The sequence below is a fragment of the Rhinatrema bivittatum genome, chromosome 16 (genome assembly GCF_901001135.1).
Source record: "Rhinatrema bivittatum chromosome 16, aRhiBiv1.1, whole genome shotgun sequence".
In the NCBI taxonomy this organism is placed as follows: domain Eukaryota; kingdom Metazoa; phylum Chordata; class Amphibia; order Gymnophiona; family Rhinatrematidae; genus Rhinatrema; species Rhinatrema bivittatum.
In genome coordinates this window covers 34,612,704-34,639,999 of record NC_042630.1, presented here as the reverse complement: position 1 = coordinate 34,639,999, position 27,296 = coordinate 34,612,704, and the positions used below count along the sequence as shown (strand labels likewise).

The 27,296-nt window shown below is 45.1% G+C and overlaps 1 protein-coding gene across 2 annotated transcripts in view; it reads right to left on the bottom strand.

The window, feature by feature from the left end:
- PEAR1 (platelet endothelial aggregation receptor 1) overlaps positions 1-27,296 on the bottom strand; it is a 73,856-nt gene that overhangs the window by 30,851 nt on the left and 15,709 nt on the right. For both annotated transcript variants that reach the window (XM_029580399.1, XM_029580400.1), the window contains exon 2: positions 2,848-2,961. In XM_029580399.1, coding sequence (XP_029436259.1) covers positions 2,848-2,960 — 113 coding nt within the window. In that variant the 5' untranslated portion in view covers position 2,961. The remainder of the gene's footprint in view (positions 1-2,847; positions 2,962-27,296) is intronic.

Sequence of the window (27,296 nt, the reverse complement as noted above, 5' to 3'; positions counted from 1 at the left end):
TGTGTAGTTCCAAGGTTTCCTCCTCCCTCTGCTCGTTTGGGGGTGACATTGTTTGATTACTGCGTTGGCTATTTTCATTCATCTGGCTTGGGTACAATACTGAGGGGACTGCAGGTGGCACCCCAGGATATAGGGCAGCTCAGTCAAAGCTTTCTCTGACTCCATCTGCTGGAGGGGAGGCAAAACCCAGGAGTCTGGACTGATCTGTTGGTACTACAGGAATGAAAATTAGCAGGTAAAAATTTTTTTCCTTTATTCAATTGTAAGGCTTACAAATCTGCAGGGATGGCATCACAGCCTATGGAAGGTTAGGGGTTCTTTTATAACCAAATCTCTTGTCAAGCTGATGACAAGACTATAGAGTAGGACCCCACAGGACATCCACAATAAATATGAGTGAGATAAGCAAAGCATATATGGACTTTAATATGCTTAGGCACGAGTTCTGCCCTTGATATTGTAGACCATCAATTGCTTCTTGTTTATCTAAGGTCAATCCCTCACCGAGTTTAAATCTTTTTTTTTTTTTTAACATCTAGGATCTTACTCCATCTCTTGGAATTCCTCACTGTCTGCAGCTAGTTTTACTAGCTGTGGTGTTCCCCAAGGGACTGTTCTCTCGCCTATTTTATTTCATATTTTCCTTGCGTCCTTAGCTCCCTTGTTTCACAGTATGGGATTTACTAGTTACTTCTATGCGGATGACCTGCAAATCTTGGCATGTGACTATCATAATTCATTTTTTTTTTTGTCCCACTAGAATCAATGACTGCTCGATAGAAGTGGCCAATTGGCTAAAATCCTCCAGATTCAAGGCCAATCCCGATAAATCTGAAGCGATCTGGTTCTCCAGAAGACACAGGACATTACTCAGTTTCCTCTTCCTATTGTGGCTGGTAAACGAATTCAAATTAAAAAAAAAAAAAAAAGTTGTCACCACCTTAAGTGTCCATAATGATACAGCTGTTTTCTTTTCAAATCACATTTCACATTTGTTGCAAAGGTCTTATTTCTTTCGGCGTTCGGTCATCTCAAACCTTTTCTGGATTCTTCTGATCTCAAGAGTCTAACCCATCATCTTACGTTGTCACGACTGAATTATTGCAATGCATCCTTCCGTTCAATTAAAAAAAAGATTACAACCGGTTCAAAATACTGCCGCAAAACTTATCTTTGGAAAGAGAAAACATGGCCATGTCACTTCCTTTCTGATTGAACCACAGTGGCTTCCGATATCCTTGAGAATTCAATTTAAAATAGGGTGTTTGACCTTCAAAGCTTTACATTGGGGTACACCAAATTATCTTTCTGGCCTTATTGTTCCTCATCATCCTGCTCGTTTATTGCATTCTCCTCAACAAGAATTTAGTGTTACCTTCCCTCAAAGAGATGAGGTTGGAAACTACCAGGGAAATTGGTTTTTCGTACCTTGTGCCTAGTCTCTGGAATTCTTTTCCCTTAGACTTAGGTTTAGGTTTAGAAAAGGATTATTTTAAGTTTAGGAAAGCTTTAAAGACTTTTTTTCATTTTTTTAAGGCCCTACCATCCATTTAAGTAGGGTATCTTTCCTTTTTATGTTATTTAATGATTTTTTGTTTTAATTCTTCTATTGTTTTTTATGGTATTTAATGATTTTTAATATCTGGTATTATATTTAATATATTGTTTGCTGTTTGGAAACTTTTGTTAGTTAGAACCTAGTTATTGCTGTTAAATTGGATATTGCTTTTCTTATTTTAGTTTTATTTAATATATACTTAATTTGATTGTGTTTACTTTTTAATGACTCTGTTTTTAATTTGCTCCTGTACTTTAATTTTATTTGTTTTTATTGTATATCGCTTAGATTCCTATATGTAAGCTATGCGATCAAATATGTAGAATAAATAAATAAAATTAATACTTTCTGGTGTAGACATATTCACTGAGATCCTGAAAACTCGACTGGCTGTGGGGCTCATTTATTCTTATCTGATATTACTGTTTTGCCATTTTAAATACATTTGATGATTGTTAGACTAGGTTTTAGTATTTTTAGATACGTAATTATATTTATAGTTAGAATAGTAGTCGTATTGTTTTTGTATTTTTCTGTAATTTTTTTATGAATTTTTATTCGATGTAAACTTCTTTGATGTGTGAGAGAGATTTTGCAGTAAAGAACAAACAAGCAGGAAGCCCTGTTCCAGAAAGGTGCAGAGCTATCCCGACCAGCTCCGTTTCTGCTGGAGGGGGGCTGAGCCAGTCCCGGTTTTAACCCCCCTCCCCCACTGCGCGCACGGCCTTGCGAGCGCTGATTGCCCTAAGGAAAAAGGTCGGGAACTACAGCTCCACCGGGAATTAAACCGGGGCTGGATCAGCCTGACCAGCTGGAACGGAGTCCTAACTGCAGGGGGACGGTAGGGGGTGGCCAGCTCCGCCTTCCCGCCTTTTTCTTTTCTGCTCAAGAAAATTCACCAGTTTTTATTTTTTATTTTTTTAAAGTTTTTTTTTCCTACATGCTCTTATTTTATTTTATTTTTTTTTCCATTCGCAAGGATGGGGAGCCAACTTTTCCCAAATATCTCACGCACGTGTTTTCACGGGTTAGCCCACGAGCAAGCGATGGTGACAGAGGTTTGCTACTAGTTATGTGGCGGCCGATTCTCATTCTGATTTTGCAAATCCCATGCAACTATATAACAGTGTGAGCAAAAAGGACACAGTGATCCAGAAAAAACACATTTTAGACATCCATGCACAGTAAAACAAAAAACAAAAACACCCTGCAATGGCTCCTGCTCTCCAGCCCTCTCTTCTGACTTCCTAGGCAGGTTATCTGAGGGGAGCGGTTAGCTCTTTCCTTACCTTTCCCAGTAGCTGCAGACATTGGGGTCGTTCGGGCTGAGAGAGACGCTCAGCTGCAGCTGTATCCCCAACAAGAGGAACGTGGCAGGTGCAAGGACCGGAAAACGTTTCATGCTAATGGGGAGGGGGAAAAAAAAAGCAGAAAAGCACAACCGTTTGTGTTTCTGTGACTGCTGTACTATGGGCAGGAGAGGAGAGAGAGAGAGAGACGTCGTGTGTCATGAGCAGCCCCAAGCTCTCACTGGTCCATGTCTCAGTATTGGATGCCTTGGGGTTTACTGTTTGGCTGCAAGCGCTGGGCGTTCGTCTGGGGTCACCAGCAGGGGCCGCCAGTTTGCCAAGAATTTCAGAAAGCTTTGCTGCAGCAATTTCTCACCTTGGCTGCAGAATCTACCCTCCTCCCCCCGCAAGAGGCCACGGGACCTGCTTCTCCCTGTTCCCTGATCTTCTTGAAGGGGGGGGTAGGGAGTGAGGGCTGTGACGCTACCAACAACGTCTTTAGGGCAACAAACCCCCGAAATCTGTCCCCCGATTTGCTCAGCCCTGGCTCGGATGACCTGGAGTCGGTTGTTAACTCCATGAGGAGATGGGTGTTGGTTGCATATTTTTAAAAAGGGGAGAGATCACATGAAGACTAGACTAGGTGTCAGGGTTAGCGGGCTGGATTTCAGACCAGCATATATCACATTACTCTTTTTTTAGGACAGACTCCTGTTTCTTAGGCCGTGGCAAAAAATAAAAAAATAGCCATTCTCCTAAAAATGTCCCTTATTCCAAAGCAGTACAGTTTGGGAGGGGTCCGACGGGCCTTTTTGGTGTCGGGAGGCGGCTGTGATGTGATCTGGAAAGCTCGTGAAACGTCCCTGCTCTTTGGAGGATTCCTTTCTGGGCCCAATAAATCTTGTCACAAGTCTGCAGAAAATGGATCCAGGTTTCTCTAGGACCGTGTACGGCTGCTGGAACGAGCAGTTTTGCATTTCTTTTTATCCATTTGGGGGCCAAAGAGTTTAGGCTCTTAAAGCGGTCCTTGTGAAAATGTACTAGGACTGATTTCCTAAATTTAGGCTCCTGAAAAAGGGGGGGGGGGGGGGGGCGCAGAGGGCACAGAAATACAGTTAGGAGTTTAGCCCAGATTTTCAGAACTAGGAGCCTAAATCTAGGAAAATGAACAGCAGGCTTACATTTAGGAGCTAAGTTTTTTTGGTTTTTTTTTTTTAGTCTCCTAAATTTAGGTGAATTTTCAGCGGAGAAATGTGGAGGTTCGTTATGCATACGCTGACCTGTTGAACAAGTTAGCCAGCTAAACTTAACCATCTAACATAGCCAAGCTAGTCAGAGGAATATCTCGGCTACCTTATGTTAGCCAGATAAGGCTCAATAATAAGTACCACGTATCTGGCTAAGTTATCCAGATACGTAGCTCTGCTCCTGACCCACCCCTCACTTATCCAGCTGACTGTATAACCAGATAAACAGCTAACTGGCTTAAGTGGCACTAAATATGGCCTCCTGTGGCTCCTAAGTTTGATTGAAAATTGGCATCTAATTTGAGCATCTATTTAGGAGCTCATCCTTTTTTTGAATATCTGTCCCTAAATGTCCCTCTTTAGAGCTTGTGTCCTCACATGTCAAGAGTCCACAAGCTTTCAGTTAAACTTCACTGAACGATATCCCTGGTGTGCTCCAAGCTCCAAACCAGAGGGCAAAATTCCTAAGATGCTTCCTTGTTTGAAGATATTTAGGAGAGACACTTAACTTTTTTTTTTCCCTTCAAATCTAATCGCCGAAAAACATACTCCCAATGTGGATTTTGTTAGCGTGCTTTGTCTTGATTTCACTTTGTTTTGGACGGGATGATAGCTTGAAAAGCGTGCAGAGCGCGCCCAGCCAATGGGCTTCCTGCTCTAAGCCAAACACAGGAAGTGTTGTCCCAAAAACAGGAAACAGGTCAAGCACAGAGGAAGCTTCCCCTGTCGAGAGCATCTCGGTGCTGTCAGATAATAGGGACTAGCGACAAGCACTTCTAAGCACATGATTTGCCCTTCAGAAACCTAAATCGCTTTTGATGTGTGCTCTGAACATTTGTAAAGAGCCATTGGAGGGTGCTTAGCCCTCCGCCTCCTGTCTGCATTGTCTTGGCTTCACTGCCCTTCTGACCTTGTTTTGAACAATTGCATAAAGATACACACACACACACACAATATACTTTACATGTCAGGTATGTGATAAGCAACCCTTCTGTTTAGAAATTGTAACATAGTATTGAATGCATAACTAGGAAATGGAGAATGACTACTCCAGGGTAGCACTTCAGATCAGGAGTTGCATGAGTCAGCAGTGCGTCACTGGAATGCGTTAGCATGAGTATCACGAGTAAGACATTAGTAACATAGTAGATGACAACAGATAACCAAATGACTTACCTGGTTTGCCCCGTTGTTCCTATCTGCACTGCTCTAGGTAAGGATATCTCCTAGCTGTCAGCTGTACGAGTTTGACCACCTGCAGGAGATTGCTCCTTATCTAAATTGGGTTTGTGGTCTTCTCTCTTTGGTCCTTGACCGTTTTATGAGATATAAGGTCCCCACACTTAAAACTATCACTCGGGTCCCATGTCTTTATCTTTCCAAAGCATGCTCAAAGTCTGACAAAGTGTTGAATTACCCACATCTCTCTGTTGGGAGGTTAATCCAGATTCCGCCACCCTCTGTGAGCTGCTCTCCCCCCTTGGTTCTACCACGCTACCCAACATTGCTTAAGACCTTCATCAGTATACTGTGTGTGTCCAGTTCTGGGCCCCAGTCTTCAAGGAGGACATGGGGATTTGGGAGAAAATCCAGAGGAGAAGTCCAGAAATTGGTTAGAAACCTCTCTATAACAAGACCAAGAAGCAATAATGTGCTGTATAGAACAGGAGAATCCATAAAGGGGATACGGCCCACATAAATTACACCAGTTTTTAGAGCAAGCTTTCGTGTTTAAATGCAGTTTGAATAGTTTCCCTGAAGAAGTCCCTGCCCCGAGTTACACCCGAGGGGGATATTACAACAAAAGTTACGCACATCCTTTTCAAAATCGCTAGGCATGTGCGTAAATCCAGAGCCCACCCTGTCCGCCCCTTGATCTCGGCATTGGAGGGAGACCCTCCAAGCCTTATCGGCTGGAGAACCCCGAGACGGGTTAAGCAGGAGAGAAGGAGGCGAGACGTAAAGAAGACGTTTCTAACCACGAGGATGGTTGGGCACTGGAACAGGTTCTCCAGATGGTGGGTGGAATCTCTGTCCTGGGAGATCTCTATAAGAGGACAGATCCACATCTGGCTGGGCTGGGTTAGGTATGCACATCCCACCTAGGGACAGGGAATAATCTAGACAACCATTAGACAGACTAAGCGGTTCCCAAGCTGCCACTTCTGTAGCGTGGCAAACGGCGGGTGTCACAGCAAAACAAAATACATCCTGACAGGCAGACAAAGTGGCCGAGCCAGTGGCGCATTTAATCACTTTGTCTTCACATCTTTCGTGTGCTGTCCATCATGGCTTGCTTTGTCTGTGTTTCAGGTTTTAGGTTTTCTCAAGTAGTCTGACTCACTTTGGGATCAATTTTCAAAGCCTTGCCCTGGGAGCCAAGTTTGTAATATCAGTAGATACACGCAGGAGTTAGCCAGTGTGCGCGGGAGGCAGGTTTTCAGAAGGGAGGGAGTGCGTGTGTACTGTCGTGGCTGCGCAGAAAAGTGTGCACATACAAAGAGGCCATTCCAGACTAGGGTTTGAAAGCTCTCGCTCGGCGTATTTTATAAATGGAGTTGCGTGCACGTGTAATCAAACGTGCATGCTTTTGCAGCCGCTAATCAAGGCACAGATATTAAATCTAGCGTTTCTGCAGCAAGTGATGGAGGGCGTGGGTGAACTGGTGCCTTTATGTATGCCTGCAAGATAGTGTTTTCATAAGGGAGAGAGGAACATACATCAGCCAACTTTATAAAATGCACATTACAGTTACCGCATAAAACATATGCACGTATTTTTATAAAATATGTGCAAAAACTATCAACACCACGCGATTACGAACTTGTGCACATACTGGCACAAACGCAAATGTTTTAGCACCCCTGGTCAAATTGTATGTTTCAACGAATTTCTAAGTGCACAGAAGCCGGCACAATCTCTACATGAAGCAAAGTCAAAACGCGATATCTTTCTGCAATTTTTAACACAAAATTGCTGTTCAGTTGTTTGTTTTAACAGATTTCAGCTGTCAGAAACATTGTTAAGAAATAGAAATTACATGGAACTGTTGAGGTCAAGGCAAGATCTGGAAGACCAAGAAAAATCTGATAGAACTACTCGAAAAGTGGTCATATCTGCAAAACTGAACAAACAGATCGTTGGCAGAATTCTGAGTTTCTGTTTTCTCTTTAACAATTTTAATTTTATTGTAGCCCATGTAAGGGTGCCAAGGGATTTTGCAGTGTAATGCCTTTTGAAATCTACTTGCAGCCACCGCTGGGCTGCAGGCTCTGACACCATGTTTTTCCGATGGAAGAAAATGAACGGTTGAGTTTGCCTCCCATCACCTGGCAGTAAATCATGGCAAGAAAGGGAGCCATCTGACTGTCAGTCATGCAGAGAGTCAGTGGATGGATTTGAACTTGCATCTCAGGCATTTTTGTGATGATGTAAGACTGCTTGAAAAGTGCATTTTCGTTTCTTGAACAATTTAGCAAAAAATTTGGCACTTTTCTGGGAAAACTTTCACCATAGGATTTAATTGCCCAGTCTTTAATTTCAAAATGTCTAAGTGGATTGATGGGCCTTAGAGAGGTCACATGACCTGTAAAGGTTAACCACCCTATTGATGGGGCCGATGGGTCAAGCCAGAGGATCTTTGCTTCCCAGCTGAAGGAGGTCCAAGTTATTGTTCCTTTCTTGTGTGGGTGTAAGATTACCGCTTAAACCCCTCTTCCTACAACAGCCTAAGAAAGCTGTAGTTGGAGGGGGGTCCAACCCACCCTGTTCTACAAGAGTCCCAAGGGCTCCTCCAGCTGAAGGCGAGCCCCTGATTTTATCTCTTCCACATGTTGCAAGAGCTTATGCGTGTTGCACTCTGCATCCGTTGTTTGACAGATTATTAGCACATGACCCATGCTCCCTCCCTCTCTGCAGGCTTTTTCAGAGCTCATTGCAGATTACCGCAGGACTCTTCATCTCTGTCCAACATGGACCCTGTAGCGAGGGTGAAGGGCGAGCTGAACTAGCCAGTCTCTTTTTCTCCTCTGTGGCAGGTCACATTTATTTATACCAAACTTCGAGAAGGAAAGTTTAAAAAAAAAAACCTAAAAAAAACTCCATTTTATGTTGGTGTTTGGATAAAGCTGTATAATTGACTTGTTAGTCCATTTGACTCCGTGAAAATAAAGGCCAATAAGCAAAAAAAATATATAAGGGGATCCCTTTCTATTGAACTAATACATTTCCTGACTTAACGTTCAGGAGCTAATCCTCCCTTCAGCAGGTTAAAAACAGCTCAGAGCAAAAGATGAGGTTGCCTGAACATCCATGTGAATCAATGGATTCCATACAGTGGGGGCGAGGAAAGGGTAGGGGTTTGATGGGTCTGCAGAGTGGCACAAAAAAAAAAAAGTTAAAAAGCCCAAGTCACTCCTAAGTCTGTTTATGTTAGTACTGAAGTGTTTTGATTGTTTTAACTTCAAGCATTTTATCTTGCTGGACGGTTTTGAATTTTTCTTTGTAAGCGCCAGGCCCAGGTGGATACAGGACAAGGGCAGAGCCTAGAACTGAGGCCAGGGACTTGTCCCAGGGCAAACTTGGGCTTGGAAGTGTATGGAAATCCCGTAGTTTGAATCTCTCTCTCTCTCTCTCTCTCTGAGCCTGGTCTTAGGCAGGTCACTTCACACCCTCCTTAGATTGCAGGCTTGCGTTCTCAGCGGCCGGACCACTCCTCACCTCTCCCCTCCGCCTCCAGACATTCAGCTTGGCTGCCGCCTCCTCCACTGGAACCCAGCAGACAGCAGCTGCAGAACACTCCTTCCACGCCTCCGAAGCTTGCAGCCTCCCCGGTGATACAACCAAACCCTCAATAAGGTTTTAATCAACAAGGGCTGTTTACCTTTCTCCTGAGGGAATGAGTGCGTGGGCAGGCAGAAATGCTTGGCTAATAAAACCCTCCACAAAGTTAATAGACTTGGATGTGTTCTCAGACTCCTTTACAAGGTTACAGAAGTAATGAAATGTTTCTTTTGTTTGGGGGGGGGGGGGTTGCATCCAGGGTGACCCTATTGTCATGCATGCATGCCTTCCCTCCAATCCCCCCTTCTTCCCTAACACCATGCTTTTCTAATTTTTGCATGGATATGGATACAAGATAGAGGTCTTCTGTTGGTGAAGATGAGAGGTAAAGGGACACTCTTATATCTAGGGGCCCTGGGAGGTGCTTTCCACCCCAAAGCTCTGTAATCTGAATGCTGGCACAGCTCAGCAATAGGGTATTTCTAGTTCAAAACCCCTCCCCTTCTTCTGCCTGGCAGTTTCTCCTGCTCCGTTTGGGTCTCCAGCTCAGTTGGTACCAACCTCCATTAGGCTATGGTGCCTTGAGCTTTCATGCTCAATCTGGTGCCCTCCCCCCAAACCACCACATTTTAGTTTCCTTCCATCTGGCCCAGTTATGCTCTGTTCATGTAGCAGGAATTGCGGTTCCCTCCAGAACCTGATACGAGTGTGCTCTTGGACCCGGCCAGAACGAAAATACCCGACTATTTTACAATGTAAAATCTGTTGGTTGCCAGGGTGTAGTCCTTGAGTAGATGCCAAGGGAAACAGTGCAGGATTTAATCCTGCATTCCTAGATTGTTCTTTTGTAAACTAGAAATAAACTAGAAATAAGATTTCTAGTTTACAAAATGAGGGAATAGCTATCCTGGGACTTGCCTAACAAATCTGCTTCATTTTTTTGAAGGGGTTAATAAACATGTGGATAAAGGTGAACCGGTAGATGTAGTGTATTTGGATTTTCAGAAGGCGTTTGACAAAGTCCCTCATGAGAGGCTTCTACGAAAACTAAAAAGTCATGGGATAGGAGGCGATGTCCTTTCGTGGATTACAAGCTGGTTAAAAGACAGGAAACAGAGAGTAGCATTAAATGGTCAATTTTCTCAGTGGAAAAGGGTAAACAGTGGAGTGCTTCAGGGATCTGTACTTGGCCCGGTGCTTTTCAATATATATTTAAATGTTCTGGAAAGGAATACGACGAGTGAGGTTATCAAATTTGCAGATGATAAAAAATTATTCAGAGTAGTTAAATCACAAGCGGATTGTGGTACATTACAGGAGGACCTTGCAAAACTGGAACATTGGGCATCCAAATGGCAGATGAAATTTAATGTGGACAAGTGCAAGGTGTTGCACATAGGGAAAAATAACCGTTGCTGTAGTTACACGATGTTAGGTTCCATATTAGCAGCTACCACCCAGGAAAAAGATCTAAGCATCATAGTGGATAATACTTTAAAATCGTCAACTCAGTGTGCTGCAGCAGTCAAAAAAGCAAATAGAATGTTAGGAATTATTAGGAAGGGAATGGTTAATAGAACGGAAAATGTCATAATGCCTCTATATCGCTCCATGGTGAGACCACACCTTGAATACTGTGTACAATTCTGGTCGCTGCATCTCAAAAAAGATATAGTTACGATGGAGAAGGTACAGAGAAGGGCAACCAAAATGATAAAGGGGATGGAACAGCTTCCCTATGAGGAAAGGCTGAAGAGGTTAGGGCTGTTCAGCTTGGAGAAGAGACAGCTGAAGGGGGATATGATAGAGGTCTTTAAGATCATGAGAGGTCTTGAACGAGTAGATGTGACTCGGTTATTTTCAATTTCGAATAATAGAAGGACTAGGGGGCATTCCATGAAGTTAGCAAGTAGCACATTTAAGACTAATCGGAGAAAAGTCTTTTTCACTCAACGCACAATAAAGCTCTGGAATTTGTTGCCAGAGGATGTGGTTAGTGCAGTTAGTGTAGCTGGGTTCAAAAAAGGTTTGGATAAGTTCTTGGAGGAGAAGTCCATTAATGGCTATTAATCAATTTTACTTAGGGAATAGCCACTGCTATTAATTGCATCAGTAGCATGGGATCTTCTTGGTGTTTGGGTAATTGCCAGGTTCTTGTGGCCTGGTTTTGGCCTCTGTTGGAGGCGGGATGCTGGGCTTGATGGACCCTTGGTCTGACCCAGCATGGCAATTTCTTAAACATATATTTTCTGAGAGACAGACTGAGCATTCTTCTTCCCAAGACGTGAATTTTTGCAGACTGTGATACCTTGACTTGAACCTAAGTATTCTCCAGAGAGGATTGTGGACATCAGTGTATGAGAGCGCCAAAGAGCCTTCCTGGACTTCAGGCCCAAACATCTCAAGGAGGGAACCTTGCTGGCCACTTAAGTTCATGTTCTGTCATCCTCCGTGGATATAATTCTTAAAGCTAGTCCCATCCAAGGTGCCACTGCCTGCAAAATTAATCCATTTTCCTCCAGAATCAGTATGGGTAACAGGGCATGGTTTAAGCGTCATGGAGCTCGGGGAGGTTTCCAAGGGTGTGACCTCCAACAGGAGAGTGCGAGGAGAGGGGGAATGTATTCTCAGAGTATAATGGGGATGGGGGTCAGATATGGCCTGTGTTATATCTCTTTGTCATTTCCTTTTTGAATATGAGTTGATCCCAAAGATATGGCTTCTATCCCTGTTTTAGGATGGAGAGAGTGCAGGAGAATTTTCTGGGCTGTTGTATGTTTATTTGATGATTCTGATGTATTGTTAAGTGTATTTTATTGTATATCTGTTTGTATTTTCTTTTTATGTAAATCTGAATGGATTATTTTATTCTCGTTTTGTAACCTGCATTCAACAGGTTTAGCCCTCTGTGAGAGAGAAATTCTGTATTCCATTACAAATCCACTTTTAGTCTACTCACTGTTTAGAACCGATCGCTGAAAGAATTAAATGAACTCATTAGTCAAGAGACTCCTTTCTTGTCCCAGGGAAGGAACCAACCTCTTGAGAAAGTCCCAGCTGCTGTTACAGTAAATGGGTAGTTGAGTACCTCCTTCATAATTTGACTTCATTAAAAGATTTCATCCAAAACAAATTTCACACAGTGTGGCTGTTGGCTCCGCTAATCAGATCCAGCAGTTTGCTGAGAACACATGAGGGTTTTTATTTTTTGGCAGGATTCCCTTCTGTTGCCTCTTCAATCAGATGTTTGATTTTGGGCGCCTGGCAGCTCCAAACAGACTCCAGTTGGCTTATCAGGGCAGGGCAAATATGCACGAGTCTCCGCTTATGCCCAGGTTTCGAGGGGTCTGTGTGCCAGTGAGACACGGAAAATATGCAGATTCTTGGAGGTGGCCTGTGGGCCAAGCCCCTCTGAATCCCTTCCAGCTCCTGTATTCTCCACCCTTCCTGGCACAGACTCTGAGAGCTGCTGTTATGGATGCCTACCAGTGGCAGTCTTTTAGCCCTGAAGTGCCATAAAATTATGCATGCCCCATCCTTCTGGGCCAGAGTCTCTGCTCTATAAAGACCTCTGCTGAGTCTTAAAATAGCAGTAGGGATAGCCTATGCAGAGCGCCTCGGTTTTGATTCCCAGGCCAGGACTCTGCTCCCTGGGTTGTCTGGGGCTGAGGATGTTGCAGAGACAGCATTCACAGCCTGCAGAGTGAAGGAGGGGAGGGTATCTCAGCTGTCACACAAAGGCAACACCTACAGTTCTGGTCCATGTTAGGCACGTGGCCAAGGACCATCACTGTGCTGGCTAGGCTGAGAGGTGGGAAGGGGTGGGTAAATAAAAATAGGGCGTAAAATCCCCAAGTAATTGCAGATGAAAGGCTCATGGTGGTGTAGCACAATAGAGGCCACTGAGCTGGAAGCACAGAGGACGAAACCGCAGGGCCAGACATCAACTATGCCCCCCCCAAAAGAAAATCAGCAAACTAGGACTAGTCTGGAAGGACACCACCTCTTCCTGAGCTTGAATCCTGGACTGCCAATGTCTTTTGCATGGTGGAAATAGTCCCATTATCTCGTTCTACTACTGTGGATCAGAATATACCTACCTCCCAGGATACCAGGGGGCGGACTGACCATTCGTGCAATAGGGCAGTGCCTGAGGGCCCACAGCACTCTCCCCTAGCCTCGGATGATTGCTTAGGGACCCAAATCGTTGGCAGTCCACCCCTGCAGGATGCCAAGGGAACTCAGGGCGGTGCTGGAGGGTCTGCTGAAGGGACCTGTTCAGTAGATCCCTGGATTCAGGAGTGGGCGCCGCAGGACTAGAGAAGGGCGGTGGTAGTACCGCTTCACTGAGGTGAGGCTGGAAATTGCAGACCAGTGAGTCTCACCTCAGTGGCGGGAAAATTAATGGAGATTCTCCTGAAGGAAAGGATAGTGAACTTTCTATAATCCAATGGGTTGCTGGACCTGAGGCAGCATGGATTCAGCAGGGGAAGCTCCTGTCAAGCAAATCTGTCTGATTGTTTTTATTGGGTGATAGAGAATTAGATCAGCAAAGATCACTCAATATGATTTATCTGGATTTCAGCAAGTCTTTTGATATGGTCCTGCATAGGAGGCTCATGAACAAAAAAAAGAGATGCTTGGGTCTCAAAGTGGCAAAATAGATTAAATTGATGGAGAAATGATAGCGAGCACTGGTAAATGAAACCTGTTCTGAAGAGTGATGAGTGGAGTGCCTCAGGGCTTGGTTCTGTTCAGTATCTTCATGAGTGATACAGCAGATGAATAAACATAAGACCTTTAAGTATTTAAATAAATAAAAGTTTGTCTTTTTTGCAGATGATACTAAGATCTGCAACAGCATGGACATACCGGAAAGAGTAGAGAGAATGAAATGTGATTTAAGAAAGCTGGAAAAGTGGTCAAAGATATGGCAGTTGGGATTCAACACCAAGAAGTCCAGAATCTTACATTTGGGGTGCGGTAATCTAAAGGAGCTGTATGTAATGGGGATGAAATACCTTGGGGTGACAGTGTCTGACGATCTGAAGGCAGCAAAGCAATGTGACAAGGTGATAGCTAAAGCCAGAAGAATGCTGGGCTGCATAGAGAGAGGAATAACCAGTAAGAAAAAGGAGGTGATAATCCCCTTGTACAGGGCCTTGGTGAGAACGCACCTGGAGTACTGCGTTCAGTTCTGGAGCCCGCATCTCAAAAGGGACAGAGACAGGATGGAGGCAGTCCAGAGAAGGGCGACCAAAATGGTGAGGGTGTCTGCACCAGAAGACCTATGAGAAGAGACTGGAAATCCTAAATACATATCCCCTGGAGGATAGGAGGTGTAGGGGAGATATGATACAGACTGGCAAGAATCTGAAAGGTATTGATTCTTCACAAAAATCAAACCTTTTTGGATGGAAAGGAAGCTGTAGAACTAGGGATCCTGAAATGAAACTCCAAGAAGGGTAGACTCAGGAATAGGTTATAAATGTTCTCAGAGAACAACTCAATGCCTCAATGCTTCAATTTCCCCTGGTTAATAAATTCCGTCATCTAAGATTTCATAACCGATCCTTTTCTATGACGGTTCCCATACTATGGAATGAGCTTCCTCTGTAGATCAGGGAGGAACCTGATTTGCTAAGATTTCGTTACCTACTAAAAACATGATTAATAGTGTCAGAGCTTTCTTCTTAAACATGGTGATACCCAGAATTTCCCAAATCAAAGCTGGGAGTCTCCCTAATACCTGTGAAGTGTGGAAGGGACTGGATTGGTGGGATTATGAGGATGGTGGTATACTGTATACGCTGTGGAATATGGAATGGAGTAGATTGTGGAGCAATGTACATGGAACATAAGAAATTGCCATGCTGGGTCAGACCAAGGGTCTATCAAACTCAGCATCCTGTTTCCAAAAGTGGCCAATCCAGGCTACAAGTACCTGGCAAGTACCCCAAAACTAAATATACCCTACACTGCTGATGCCAGTAATAGCAGTGGCTATTTTCTAAGTCAGCTTGATTAATAGTAGATAATGGACTTCTCCTCCAAGAACTTATCCAAATCTTTTTTAAACCCAGCTACACTAACTGCACTAACCACATCCTCTGGCAACAAATTCCAGAGTTTAATTGTGCGTTGATTGAAAAATAACTTTCTCCAATTAGTTTTAAATGTGCCCCATGCTAACTTCATGGAGTGCCCCCTAAGACCTTCTATTATCTGAAAGAGTAAATAACCAAATCAAATTTACCCGTTCTAGACCTCTCATGATTTTAATCACCTCTTTCATATCCCCCCTCAGCCGTCTCTTCTCCAAGCTGAACAGCCCTAACCTCTCTAGTATTTCCTCATAAGGGAGCTGTTCCATCACCTTTATCATTTTGGTTGCCTTTCTCTGTTCCTTCTCCATTGCAACTATATCTTTTTTGAGATGCAGCAATCAGAATTTTACACAGTATTCAAGGTGCTGACTCACCATGGAGCAATACAGAGGCATTATGACATTTTCTGTTTTATTAACCATTCCCTTCCTAATAATTCCTAATATTCTGTTTGTTTTTTTGACTGCCTCAGCACACTGAGCCGACAATTTCAATGTATTATCCACTGACGCCTAGATCTCTTTCCTGGGTGGTAGCTCCTAATATGGAACCTAATATTGTGTAACTACAGCATGAGTTATTTTTCCTACATGCATCACCTTGCAATTTCCCACATTAAATTTCATCTGCCATTTGGATGCCCAATTTTCCAGTCTCACAAGGTCCTCTTGCAATTTATACAATCCACTTGTGATTTAACTACTCTGAATAATTTTGTATCATCTGCATATTTGATTACCTCACTCATATTCCTTTCCAGATCATTTATAAATATATGTAAAAGCACCGTTTCCTAGTACACATCTTTGAGGCACTCCATTGTTTACCCTTTTTCCACTGAGAAAATTGTCCATTTAATCCTACTCTGTTTCCTGTATTTTAAGCAGTTTGTAATCCACGAAAGGACATCGCCACCTATCCCATGACTTTTTACTTTTCCTAGAAGCTTCTCATGAGGAACTTTGTCAAACACCTTCTGAAAATCTAAATACACCACATCTACCGGTTCACCTTTATCCACATGTTTATTAACCCCTTCAAAAAAATGAAACAGATTTGTTAGGCAAGACTTCCCTTGGGTAAATCCTTGCTGACTGTGTTCCATTAAACCATGTCTTTCTATATGGTCTACGATTTTGATCTTGAGAATAGTTTCCACTATTTTTTCCGGCACTGAAGTCAGGTTCACTGGTCTTTAGTTACCTAGATCGCCCCTGGAGTCCTTTTTAAAAATTGGGGTTACATGTTAAGTGTATTGGAAGATTTTGTGCTATACTTATTTTATTTTATTGCTTTTATTGTTGTATTTGATTTTATTTATGTACATCACTTTGGAAATTTTTATTTTAAAGATTGGAAAGTGATTAATACATTTTTAGAAATAAAATAAATAAAAATTGGGAAATCTTTCTTCATGGAGAAGGGTGGTGGATGCATGGCTTGCTCTCCTGGAAGAGGCGGTAAAGACAACGGTCATGGAATTGAAAAGGGCGAGGGATAAACACAGAGCAATCCTAGAGGATAGAAAGGAAAAAATGGGAATCCCTGTGGTAACATTTAAGTGTAACGTTTCTGCATGGAGCAGCTTACTGAACAGACTGGATAAACCATTTTGGCTTTTATCTGCTATCATTTATTGCGTTGCTATATATCTCTGGCCAGTGCCACATTTTGAGATGGTGTCGCCAAGTGTTAAGTTGACTTACTGTCACCTGTGACTCCCATGGCAGGTGAGATCCAGTCTCCAGACCATTTTGTGACTCTCTAGTTGTCCTGCCCGCCCTTTTTCTTCCTCCCCTCCCCCCGGGAGAGGCTGAGCCAGGCCTGGTTTTCCATCCCCCCTCCCTTTGCGTGCATGAAGATGCAGGTTCACATCTTCTATGGGAGAATCGGGTCCTCAAGTCCATGTGTGCAGTGGAGCAAAGCCAGGACTGGAACAGCCTGTCTCTGACGAGCATAGTAGAAACACTACTTAATGTTAACGCTGCCAAAAAGCTCCTCGTCCTCGGAGACAGGCTGATCCAGTCCCCCGCTTTGTGGGCAGGGGAATTGTAGTTTTGGGTTCTCTAAGAAAGGCAGGGATCTGCGTTTCACTTGGAAATGCAACAGGAGTAAAACCAGGACTGGCTCAGCCTCCTCGGGATTGATCTGGCCGAGGTGGCAACCCCTCCTATGTAAGGCGCTCTGACAAAAGAATTTCCTCATTGACCAAATCTGGTTGGAATGTGTTTATGTGCTGGGGAGGGGGGGGGGTCTTGGTAGGAAGATCAGCAGTCTCTCTTCCCTGGGAACACGCTGCATTCTCCCGTCACCTGGCCATTACATTTTTTTTTTATTCTGTCTGTTCAAGAAAGTAGAAAAAAATGTTCCCACGAGCAGCGGCAATGCTTCAGCAGTGACCGCTGCATTAGAAATGGACCAGATGGCCATGCTTACCCGCTGTGAGGTTTGCGGAATCTGGACCTGAGGGGGGGGGGGGGGTAGGGATCGGTGTTTTGGCCATGATCCTGTATCTTTTTTAGGGGAGGGGTGAGACTGGAGGAGATAAAGGCCACGCGCCCTCCTCGTGTCCTCGTCACAAATCGGGGGGGGGCGAGGTGTGCAGCAGGATTCGCAGATTTGTTAGGATGAGATTTGGGCGGCGGATAGTCCCTGGCAAGGGAGAAGACGGTAAGGGTCGGGAGGCCTCGCTAGAGGTGCTCGGAGTTGCATTCTGGGATCAGGGTGTCAGAAGTCGCCTCGTTTACTTGGGATGGTGGGGGGTGTTCCTGATCCTGCAAAAGCCGCACCTCATCCTTGTGAATGGAGAGGAGGTTGCATCAAAGACTGACACGAGGGGGGGGGGGTTGATGTCTTTAAAATAACTTGTGGTGGGGGAGGGGGAGAAGACATGCCATCTAAAGGGCCCGCTACTGTAAATCGTCGTGTAATATATTCTCACACCCCCTCCTGTGTGGTGGGGGGAAAAAAATACTACAGGGCTGGCCCAGTGGTGGTACTGCACGCTGCTTGAATACTGTGTACAATTCTGGTCGCCGCATCTCAAAAAAGATATAGTTACGATGGAGAAGGTACAGAGAAAGGCAACCAAAATGATAAAGGGGATGGAATGGCTCCCCTATGAGGAAAGGCTGAAGAGGTTAGGGCTGTTCAGCTTAGAGAAGAGACGGCTGAGGGGGGATATGATAGAGGTCTATAAAATCATGAGAGGTCTTGAACGAGTAGATGTGAATTGGTTATTTTCACTTTCGAATAATAGAAGGACTAGGGGGCATTCCATGAAGTTAGCAAGTAGCACATTTAAGACTAATCGGAGAAAATTCTTTTTCACTCAACGCACAATAAAGCTCTGGAATTTGTTGCCAGAGGATGTGGTTAGTGCAGTTAGTGTAGCTGGGTTCAAAAAAGGTTTGGATAAGTTCTTGGAGGAGAAGTCCATTAATGGCTATTAATCAAGTTTACTTAGGGAATAGCCACTGCTATTAATTTCATCAGTAGCATGGGATCTTCTTGGTGTGTAGGTAATTGCCAGGTTCTTGTGGCCTGGTTTTGGCCTCTGTTGGAAACAGGATGCTGGGCTTGATGGACCCTTGGTCTGACCCAGAATGGCAATTTCTTATGCTCTTATGTTCTTATGCTGTGTGGAGGGACTCGGGTTCAATCCCCTCCCCCGGTTAGGTCGAGGTTGAGATGCTGTGGAGGTGGCACTTGCAGCCCCCAGGGAGGGAGGGGAGTCTCAGTTATACCGAAACAGCGACACCTAGTGGCCGGACATTGGGCCCATGGTAATTGCAGGCTCTGGAAGGAGATCAGGCCCCGAGGCCTCCTGGCCCTGCACTGTCACGGGTAAGGATTGAATTAAACTAAGCTGGGAGGGGAGATGCAATCAAGCAAAATCCCCCCGCGTAGCTGCTCCTGCAGGGCCGCCATCGAACGGTGCACGATGGCGACATGGTTTCCAGAGTTTGATTTGTCATTTCTTGCAGACATGGTCAGTCAGGGACCACGGTCTTGGTGCCGCTCATCCAATACTTTGTTTCTGTACTGACGTTCGCTTGGCTTTGCGTTAAATGTGCCAGACCAGACTGAGAAAGTAAGAACGTCATAGAAATTGGCTCTCCGTCTATCCCATGCCCCCTCAGCTTTGTGAGATGGAAGAGGGAATGGGTAACAGTTCTTGTGACTCCCTCAGCTCATGCTGGCAGCTGGCGCCATCACCGGGAGGCTTTAGCTCGCTGCACTGGAGGATCAGGAAGGGGGTGTATGTCATCCCCCCCCCCCCCGCCCCCCTCCTGCTTAATTCACCAGCAAATGGGCATCAGTAACAGACACTGTCCCTGACGGTCCAGTCTACACCTCTCTCACAGGTGTGCCTGGTGTCGCCCCCCTCTTTCCTCCCCCCCCCCCCCCCCCCAGTGGCTATGGCTAGAGATTGCCAACAACAGGCTCATCCAGTCCCTGTTGCATCTGTAGGTTTGTTATTAAACTTTTCTGGGAAAAAATAGGACCTACAAGAGGGAAAACCCAGGATTGGGCTAGCTGGCAACCTTAAGCTATGGCCCCTGCTGACAGCTGTGACCCTAATATGAGTGGCCATTCGACATAGTAACATGACCCTCCTGCCCCTCCCAGCTGCCCTCTGCCTGCTCTCCCCACTAGTTTGGGTTGTCCCCCTCCTCCTGCTCTCCCCGCAGGCTCCTCCCGTTTCTGGCCCAAGCGTGCTTTTGAATCCTTGACGTTGCACAGCTTTGGAGCGCCGGACGTGCCCGGAAGTGAGCACGTCCAGGTTTGGTACCGGGGCAGCCTTCTGCAAGCTGTGTCAGGCTGAATCAAAGCCCTGCAGCTTGGGGTGAGGGGAGCCTGCAGACCACCCCTTCTACAGAGACCGCAGCTGCTTGTCTCTCTTGCTCTGGCCAAAAGCCTGATTGATTTGAGGACTGAGTTTGCCCCTGGGATGGCCCCCCCCCCTTCTTCGCTGTTCATCCCCTGCCACGCGTTGGAGGAGCAGAAATCTCTCATCTGTTCCCCAACCCCCAGGAAGGCTGAGGGGGGTGGGGGGTTCTTAGCTCAAGATCCCATCACACCGCCTCTTTTATGGTTTCCCTGCCTGATGCTGGTCTCTCTTGAGGCAGTGAGGTGACCCCTCTGTGACGCGGAGGGACCGGCCCACATCCTTCTGTTCCTTAACCTGATGGTGGTACGCAGAGTGCATTTCGCTGCACTGTTTGGTGCACAGTTGTGTGTGCAGTATTTCTACTGCCACGCTTTTTATTTATTTATTTATTTTTAATTTTTATATACCGAAGTTCTTGTGGGAATGACAAATCACTCCGGTTTACATAAAACGATGAACTGCCCAACAGCGGATGGGGGCTTTACATAGAACTGTAGAACATAAGGAACAATAAAACCGGATGTCAATTTAACATAGTAATAATAAATATAATATAATATAATATGTACATACAATTTAACTATTTAACGTAGTAGAGATGACCTGTCAAATCTACCATATAGATACAATAAGAGTAATATAGTGAACTTATGGATTCAAAAATTGATTGAGCAGTTCTGGAGTCCTGATAGTAGGAATTGGTGAGATGTCGATAATTTAGGGATACTATTATTTAGGAAGTCCTCTTGTCTAAGTATCATTGAGAATCTGGGAAGGCTTTTGGTGTAACTCGCCGTTAAATCTGTAATCATACAAGAAGAGGACGGTTCTCAGACTGGGGGGGGGGGGGTTTTCAATGGTTTTGTAAGTGATATTGTAGAAGGGATATCGGGAAAAGGTTTGTCGTCTTGTGAATGATACCAAAATCTACAACAAGATAGACAGCCAGGAAGGAGTGGAAAACATGAGGAGGGGATCTAGCAAAGCTCAAGAAATGGGCTAAGATCTGGCAGCTAAGATTTGATGCTAAAAAATGCGAAATAATGCACTTGGGGCAAAAACCCAAGGGAGAGGTATAGCTTAGGGGCAAAATTCTTGTGTGCATGAAGCAAGAGCTGAATCTGGGGGTGGTGGTCGCTGATGATCTCTAGGTGGCCAAACAGGTGGATAAAGTGATGGTAAAAGCCAGAAAGATGCTTGGCTGCACAGGGAGAGGAATGGTCAGCAGAAAAAGGGAGGTGATATTGCCTTGTTTAGGTCCCTGGTGAGACCTCACTGGGAATACTGTGTACAGCTCTGGAGACTGCACCTTCAAAAGGATAGAAACAGGATGGAGTCGGTGGAGAGGAAAAATGATGAGTGGTCTTTATTCTAAAGCACATGGGGCTAGACTCAAAGATCAAAGAGGAAAGGCGAGATAGGGGAGATATGCTGGAGACATTCAGCAGATCTCAAAGGTTTCCATGCACAGGGGGTGAACCTCTCTAGAACGAGGGGGTCATGAGATGAGATTGCTAGAGGGTAGACTCAGGAAATATTTCTTCACAGAGAGGGTGGTGGAGACAAGGGCAGTATCTGAATTCAAGAAAGCAAGGTGCGAGCACAGAGGATCTCTGAGGGAGTTGGGAGGGATTGTAGAGCAGAGCAGTTGGCAGTGGATGAGCAGATTAAATAGGCTCTATGATCTTTTTCTGCCACCACCTTACTAACCTCCCTCCCACCTCTGCACGCCTGCAACCCAAGGCATCTTAAAGACTAAGCTTGGCTTTTCGGGACCAGGTTATTGTGAAGTATGTGTAAATTTATAACTGTTTGTTTCAGTGTAGTTGTAATCTATTTTTTATTTTTCTTTCATTCCATTCGTATTTACTTGATAATGTATTTTATGTTAAATTGCAGTCTGCTTAGCACAAAAATGTTGATTTAGGCGGAATATAAATATTGTAAAATAAAATCATAATAAAAGTAAAAGGACCATCTGCTAGCAAGGCTTATTAGACTCAAGGGGTAAGCCCTGTTTGCTTACTTTGACTTTGGTTCGCTTTTCCAAAGAGCTCAAGGCGACCGGGCCGATCCGGTCTTGCTTTTTCCACTCTTCCAGGCCGGGCCTCGCACTTCCTGTTTTTCATGGGGGGGGAATCAGAGCTACCTTTAACTCCAGGCGTGCAAGGGGAGGGCAGCCAGGTCTGGATCAGTCTCTTCCTTATGACCTGGAGCGAGCTCGCAGCACCCGGCTTTGGACGTCTCTGGTTCTGATTTATGAGCCCTGACGCGCCAAGTGTCCGAAAACCTGAGGCCGGAGCAGCGCGCCTCCCCTTCCCTCCCTCCCATCATGAGATGGGATGGAGGCGCTGTTGAAAGGCTCTCCCCCCCCCCCCCCAGCTGTTTGGAAGGGCCGCAGGCAGCAGTGATACATCTGGAGTCCATCAGCTGATAGGAGCCAGAGACCATGGAGCAGTGCGCTGTTACTGATTTAGTGAACATGATCGCTCTTTGGTGCAGGGGGGTTTTCTAAGTGTCTCTGGAAACAGGAAATGACTTTTTTTTTCTTTTAAGCTATAGTTACCAGCTGGAGGTAGTGTGGGAAAATTCTCTGTCTTCTGTCTGTCCGTCCATCTCGTTCTCTCAACCTTGTTTCCAGCAATTTTCAGCACGCATGGAACAGGAGAAAACCTCTAGGGAAGAACCATCCCCACTCCCCTATACACTGGAAGAGGGAAGAGTCAGCTGAGCCCCCAATTTATTTCGGGAATGCCTCTCTCTTTCTTGATGACTGTAACTCTTCTTCAGCCACATTAAACGTGTCATTTCAGCCTTTCAGTACATCACAGAGTTTTCATTTATCAAAAACCCTGGGTCCCACAGTGTTCTGTAAACACCAGCGCCAGAATATTAATGTTCCCTGCTCATATCTATTCAGACTGAAAGCTTTGCTTTCCTTCGGGGCTGTACCTGCCCTCCTACGACAGCCGCTGGCCCGGTCCCCAGTCTTTATCTGCCTGCCTTTCCGTCTCCTGCAGGCAGCCTGGGGCCTTCCTCGTTTCTGGCGAAACAGGCAGCCACGGAGTTCTTGTAATCCCGGCCTGCCAGAGGAGGATCCTGCCATGAAGGCAGGGAAACAGCCTTTGCGGAGGAGATGTACCTCCACCTACAGCACTTACTGTGAGTGCAAGTCAGCGGCATGGTATCCCCCACCTGCCACCATGTATAACACGTGCAAATGCCGTGGAGCATGTATAAACCTGTAGGCTATCTGTACTGCTGGCATCAACACATGTGACGCATGGGCACCATGAACGCATGCACCCAGTGGGTGCTCTTCCTGATTCCAGTCTTCAAAATATGTGGCGAGTACCTTAAGCAAGAGCTGTTCTTACCTGCTAAAGACATCCCTTGGTACTGGGATAGATCAAGAGTAAAAATAACTCTACCACTCAGCTATACAAAATGAGCAAATATCTACATAAGCAACATAGCAGATGTTGATAGATAAGGGCCTTCTTGGCCTACCCAGTTGGCCCCTGCCTACTGCATCATCGCAGACCCTGATGAATATTTGGTTGTCTCTCTTGACACATGTCCCACGCTTCCTAACTTGTGCCTCTGTTTTGGCTTTGGCCTCCTCAGCCGTACTCTTTATAGCTACATAACGTAATATATTTTTGCAGGTCACACTGTGGGCCAACTGGGACATCACATCTGGAAGAGCAGGATTCTGTATTTACTACCACCACCACCCCTGGGGCCACATCTAAATGTGAGGATATTTTATCAGGCTGGTCTTGGACTGCAGCTGAGTCCTGATTCCCTGCTACTGGTCTGTTTATCCCTCCATAACTATTGGGTCAGGTCTGTTCCAATGCCATCTGCTTCTTGACTCTAGCCGTTGGTGCCGGTTCTTTGTAACACTAGACTCCTTACAAGTTGTGAGCACTCTTTACTGGACTGGTTGTCTAGATATAATGGTTTTGTGCTCCACGGAACTTCAAGACCAAGTCAGTCTGAAAGAGGGGGCCTGCAGTGGTCTCCGGAAACTCAAGAACAAGGGAGTCGGTTGGACTATTGGATGATCAAGGGGTTAAAGGGGCACTTAGAGAAGATAAGGCCATCATGGAAAGATTGAATGATTGCTTTAGTTTCACTGAAGAGGATGTTGGAGAGAGACCTATTCCAGAGAATGTTTTCATGGGTTATGATTCAGATCAACTGAACCAAATCACAGTGAACCTGGAAGATGTGGTAGGCCTGATTGACAAACTGAAGAGAAGTACATCACCTGGACCAGATGGTATACAACCCAAAAAATGAAATTTCAGACCTATTTTTGTAACCTATCATTAAAATCATCCAATGTACCTGAAGATTGGAAGATGGCCAAGGTAACACCTATATTTAAAACGGGATCCGGGGTAATCTGGGAAACTATAGACAGGTGAGCCTGACTTCAGTGCCAGGAAAAATCATGGAAACGATTTTTATAAAGAATAAAATCACAAAACATTTAGATAGACATGGTTTGATGGGGCATAGCAAACATGGATTTACCCAAGGGAAGTCTTGCCTCACAAATCTTCTACATTTTTTTGAAGGGGTTAATAAACATGTGGACAAAGGTGAACCGGTAGATGTGGTGTATCTGGATTTTCAGAAGGCATTCGACAAAGTCCCTCATGAGAGGCTTCTAAGAAAACTAAAAAGTCACAGGATAGGAGGTGATGTCCTTTTGTGGATTGCAAGCTGGTTAAAAGAGAGGACACAGAGAGTAGGATTAAATGGTCTGTTTTCACCGTGGAAAAAGGTAAACCGCTGTGTGCCTCAGGGATCTGTACTTGGACTGGTGCTTTTTAATATATTTATAAATGATCTGGAAAGGAATACAAGCGAGGTGGTCAAATTTGCGGATGACACAAAATTATGTAGAGAAGATAAATCTCAAGCGGATTGTGATGAACTGCAGGAGGACCTTGCAAAACTGAACGATTGAGCTTCCAAATGGCAGATGAAATTTAATGTGGACAGGTGCAAAGTGATGCATATAGGGAAAAATAATCCTTGCTGTAGTTACACGAGGTTCCATATTAGGAGTTACCACCCAGGAAAGAGATCTAGGCATCGGCTCAGTGTGCTGTGGCAATCAAAAAAGCAAACAGAATGTTAGAAATTGTTAGGAAGGCAATGTTGAATAAAACGAAGGATGTCATAATACCTCTATCACTCCATGATGAGTCCACACCTTGAATATTGTGTGCAATTGTGGTCACTGCATATCAAAAAGGATGAAGCTGCACTGGAGAAAGTGCAGAGAAGGGCGACCAAAATGATAAGGGGCGTGGAATGGCTGCCCTATGAGGAAAGGCTGAAGAAGTTAGGGCTGTTCAGTTTGGAGAAGAGACGACTGAGGAGGGATATGATAGAAGTCTACAAAATAATGAAAGGACATGAACAGGTTAATGTAAATCGGTTGTTTACTCTCTCAGATAATAGGACTAGGAGGCACTCCATGAAGTTAGCAAGTAGCTCATTTAGAACAAAGAAAATTATTTTTCACTCAGCGCATAGTTAAGGTCTGGAATTTATTGCCAGAGGATGTGGTTACAGCAGTTAGTGTAACTGGGTTTAAAAAAAGGTTTGGATAAGTTCCTAGAGGAAATATTTAACAGACTGGTATTACAGTAATTAATAAGCAATAGTAGCTTGTGATTGATCTAATGTTGGGTACTTGCCAAGTTCTTATGGCCTGGATTGGCCACTGTTGGAAACAGGATGCTGGGCTTGATGGACCCTTGGTCTGACCCAGTATGGCATTTCTTACGTTCTTATCATTTCGGAGTGATGGGCGAAGCAGAACGTGGCAGTGGTGGAATCCCCTGATACAATGGTGTTTTCGAGTTGCAAACCCCATAAAATGTTATTTACTTCTGAACGAGCCGGAGCAATGGAAAGATTACTCCGTTGACCCCAGCCCACCAGACGTTAATCCCAGTATCGTTCCACGGTCCGACCTCCGCAGAAAGCTGGAGAAAATCTTCCGGCAGTTCACAGGGCAGGTTGGGCCGAAGGAAGACCCAAAGGAGGTCCGGGGAGTCTTAACTACCTTCTGGTCGTCTAACAACGTTCTCTGCCTGGGGGAGGTGCAATGCAATCGGGGGCTTCTGCAGGGTGGGGGCCTCAGGTCCTACCAGAATTTAATATAAGAAGTAAAAGGTTTCATGCTGTAATGCTTCGTTTACATGGTTGGAAAGAAGCCATGATATACCCCTGAGCTTATATTGCGTTTTTTATCTGTAAGGTGCTCTTGTTGAGGTTTTTTTCTTGCGTGCATTGGTTGTGCCTTGCTCTGAACTTTTTGGAGGATGCGGGTCATAAATCTTTTTAAAAGAAATAAAGGGAAGCAGGCAGGGATAATTCAAATAGCAGCTGCAGCCTGCTGCTCTTCTCTCCGATCTCTCAGACAACCTACACGGACGGCCAAGCGAGGGACTTCAGATGGAAGAAGTAATCCATGCCATGGCCCCACTGTTGCTGGAGGAGGCGTAAGGGCCACACGGTTCTTGGTTTTGAGGAGCTGCAACCCTATAGGTGCTAGGGGGGGGGACAGAGCTGGACAAAGCAGTGCCCTGGATTCACTCCCCCAGCTCAGCCTGGCACTCATGGCGGTCGCCTTTCTTGCCCTGTCTTTGCCATGCCATGGCCCAGAGAACCAGGAAAGGGCTTGGCTTGCCCCCATAGGTAGGATGGAGCTAGTTAGGAGTGCCAGGCACAAAACGTGGCTTGTATTTAACAGGAAAAACCCAGAAATAAAACAAGATCTTCGTATAGTCTATCATGTACCAAAAGTATATTAAAAATAAAACAAAAAAACTCAAACAAACAAATGAAAAGCTTGACCAGACAGCACCCACAGTGCTGAGCAGAAGGGAAAGGGGATGGCGAGAGAGCGCGTTCGGTCAGAAAAACGCACAGCTCAGGAAACAAAACAAAAAAACCCCCAAAGCATCCCAGTTGTGACTGTGAGCGTCCCATCATGCTGTGGTGTGAAGATACCATCTTGCCCTCCTGCCAACTTTCTTCCTTTTTGTAAAAAAAAAAAATAATTGTAAATAAACCCAGCGAATCGGTGGAATCGCGGGCACACGCAAGCAATGCCGGCGGTGCTACTGGCAGGGAGGGCTGTGGTTGGCGTTCATCTTTACCAGGGTGGTGGGGGAGATGTAGTTGGGGGCTTTCTCCCATTTCTCAGTGCCCTTTTTTTTTTTTTAGAAGCCAAAGGGACCTCTTCTATGGCTGTAGGGATGCTGTGATTTCTGGGAGGCCTGGCACAGCTCTGCATAGGTGGCAGTGGACATTTTTTTTTTTGGGGGGGGGGGGGGGGGGAGGTAGTGGGTCAGGTCCAATGGCAGCCTCCACCTTCCACTTTTT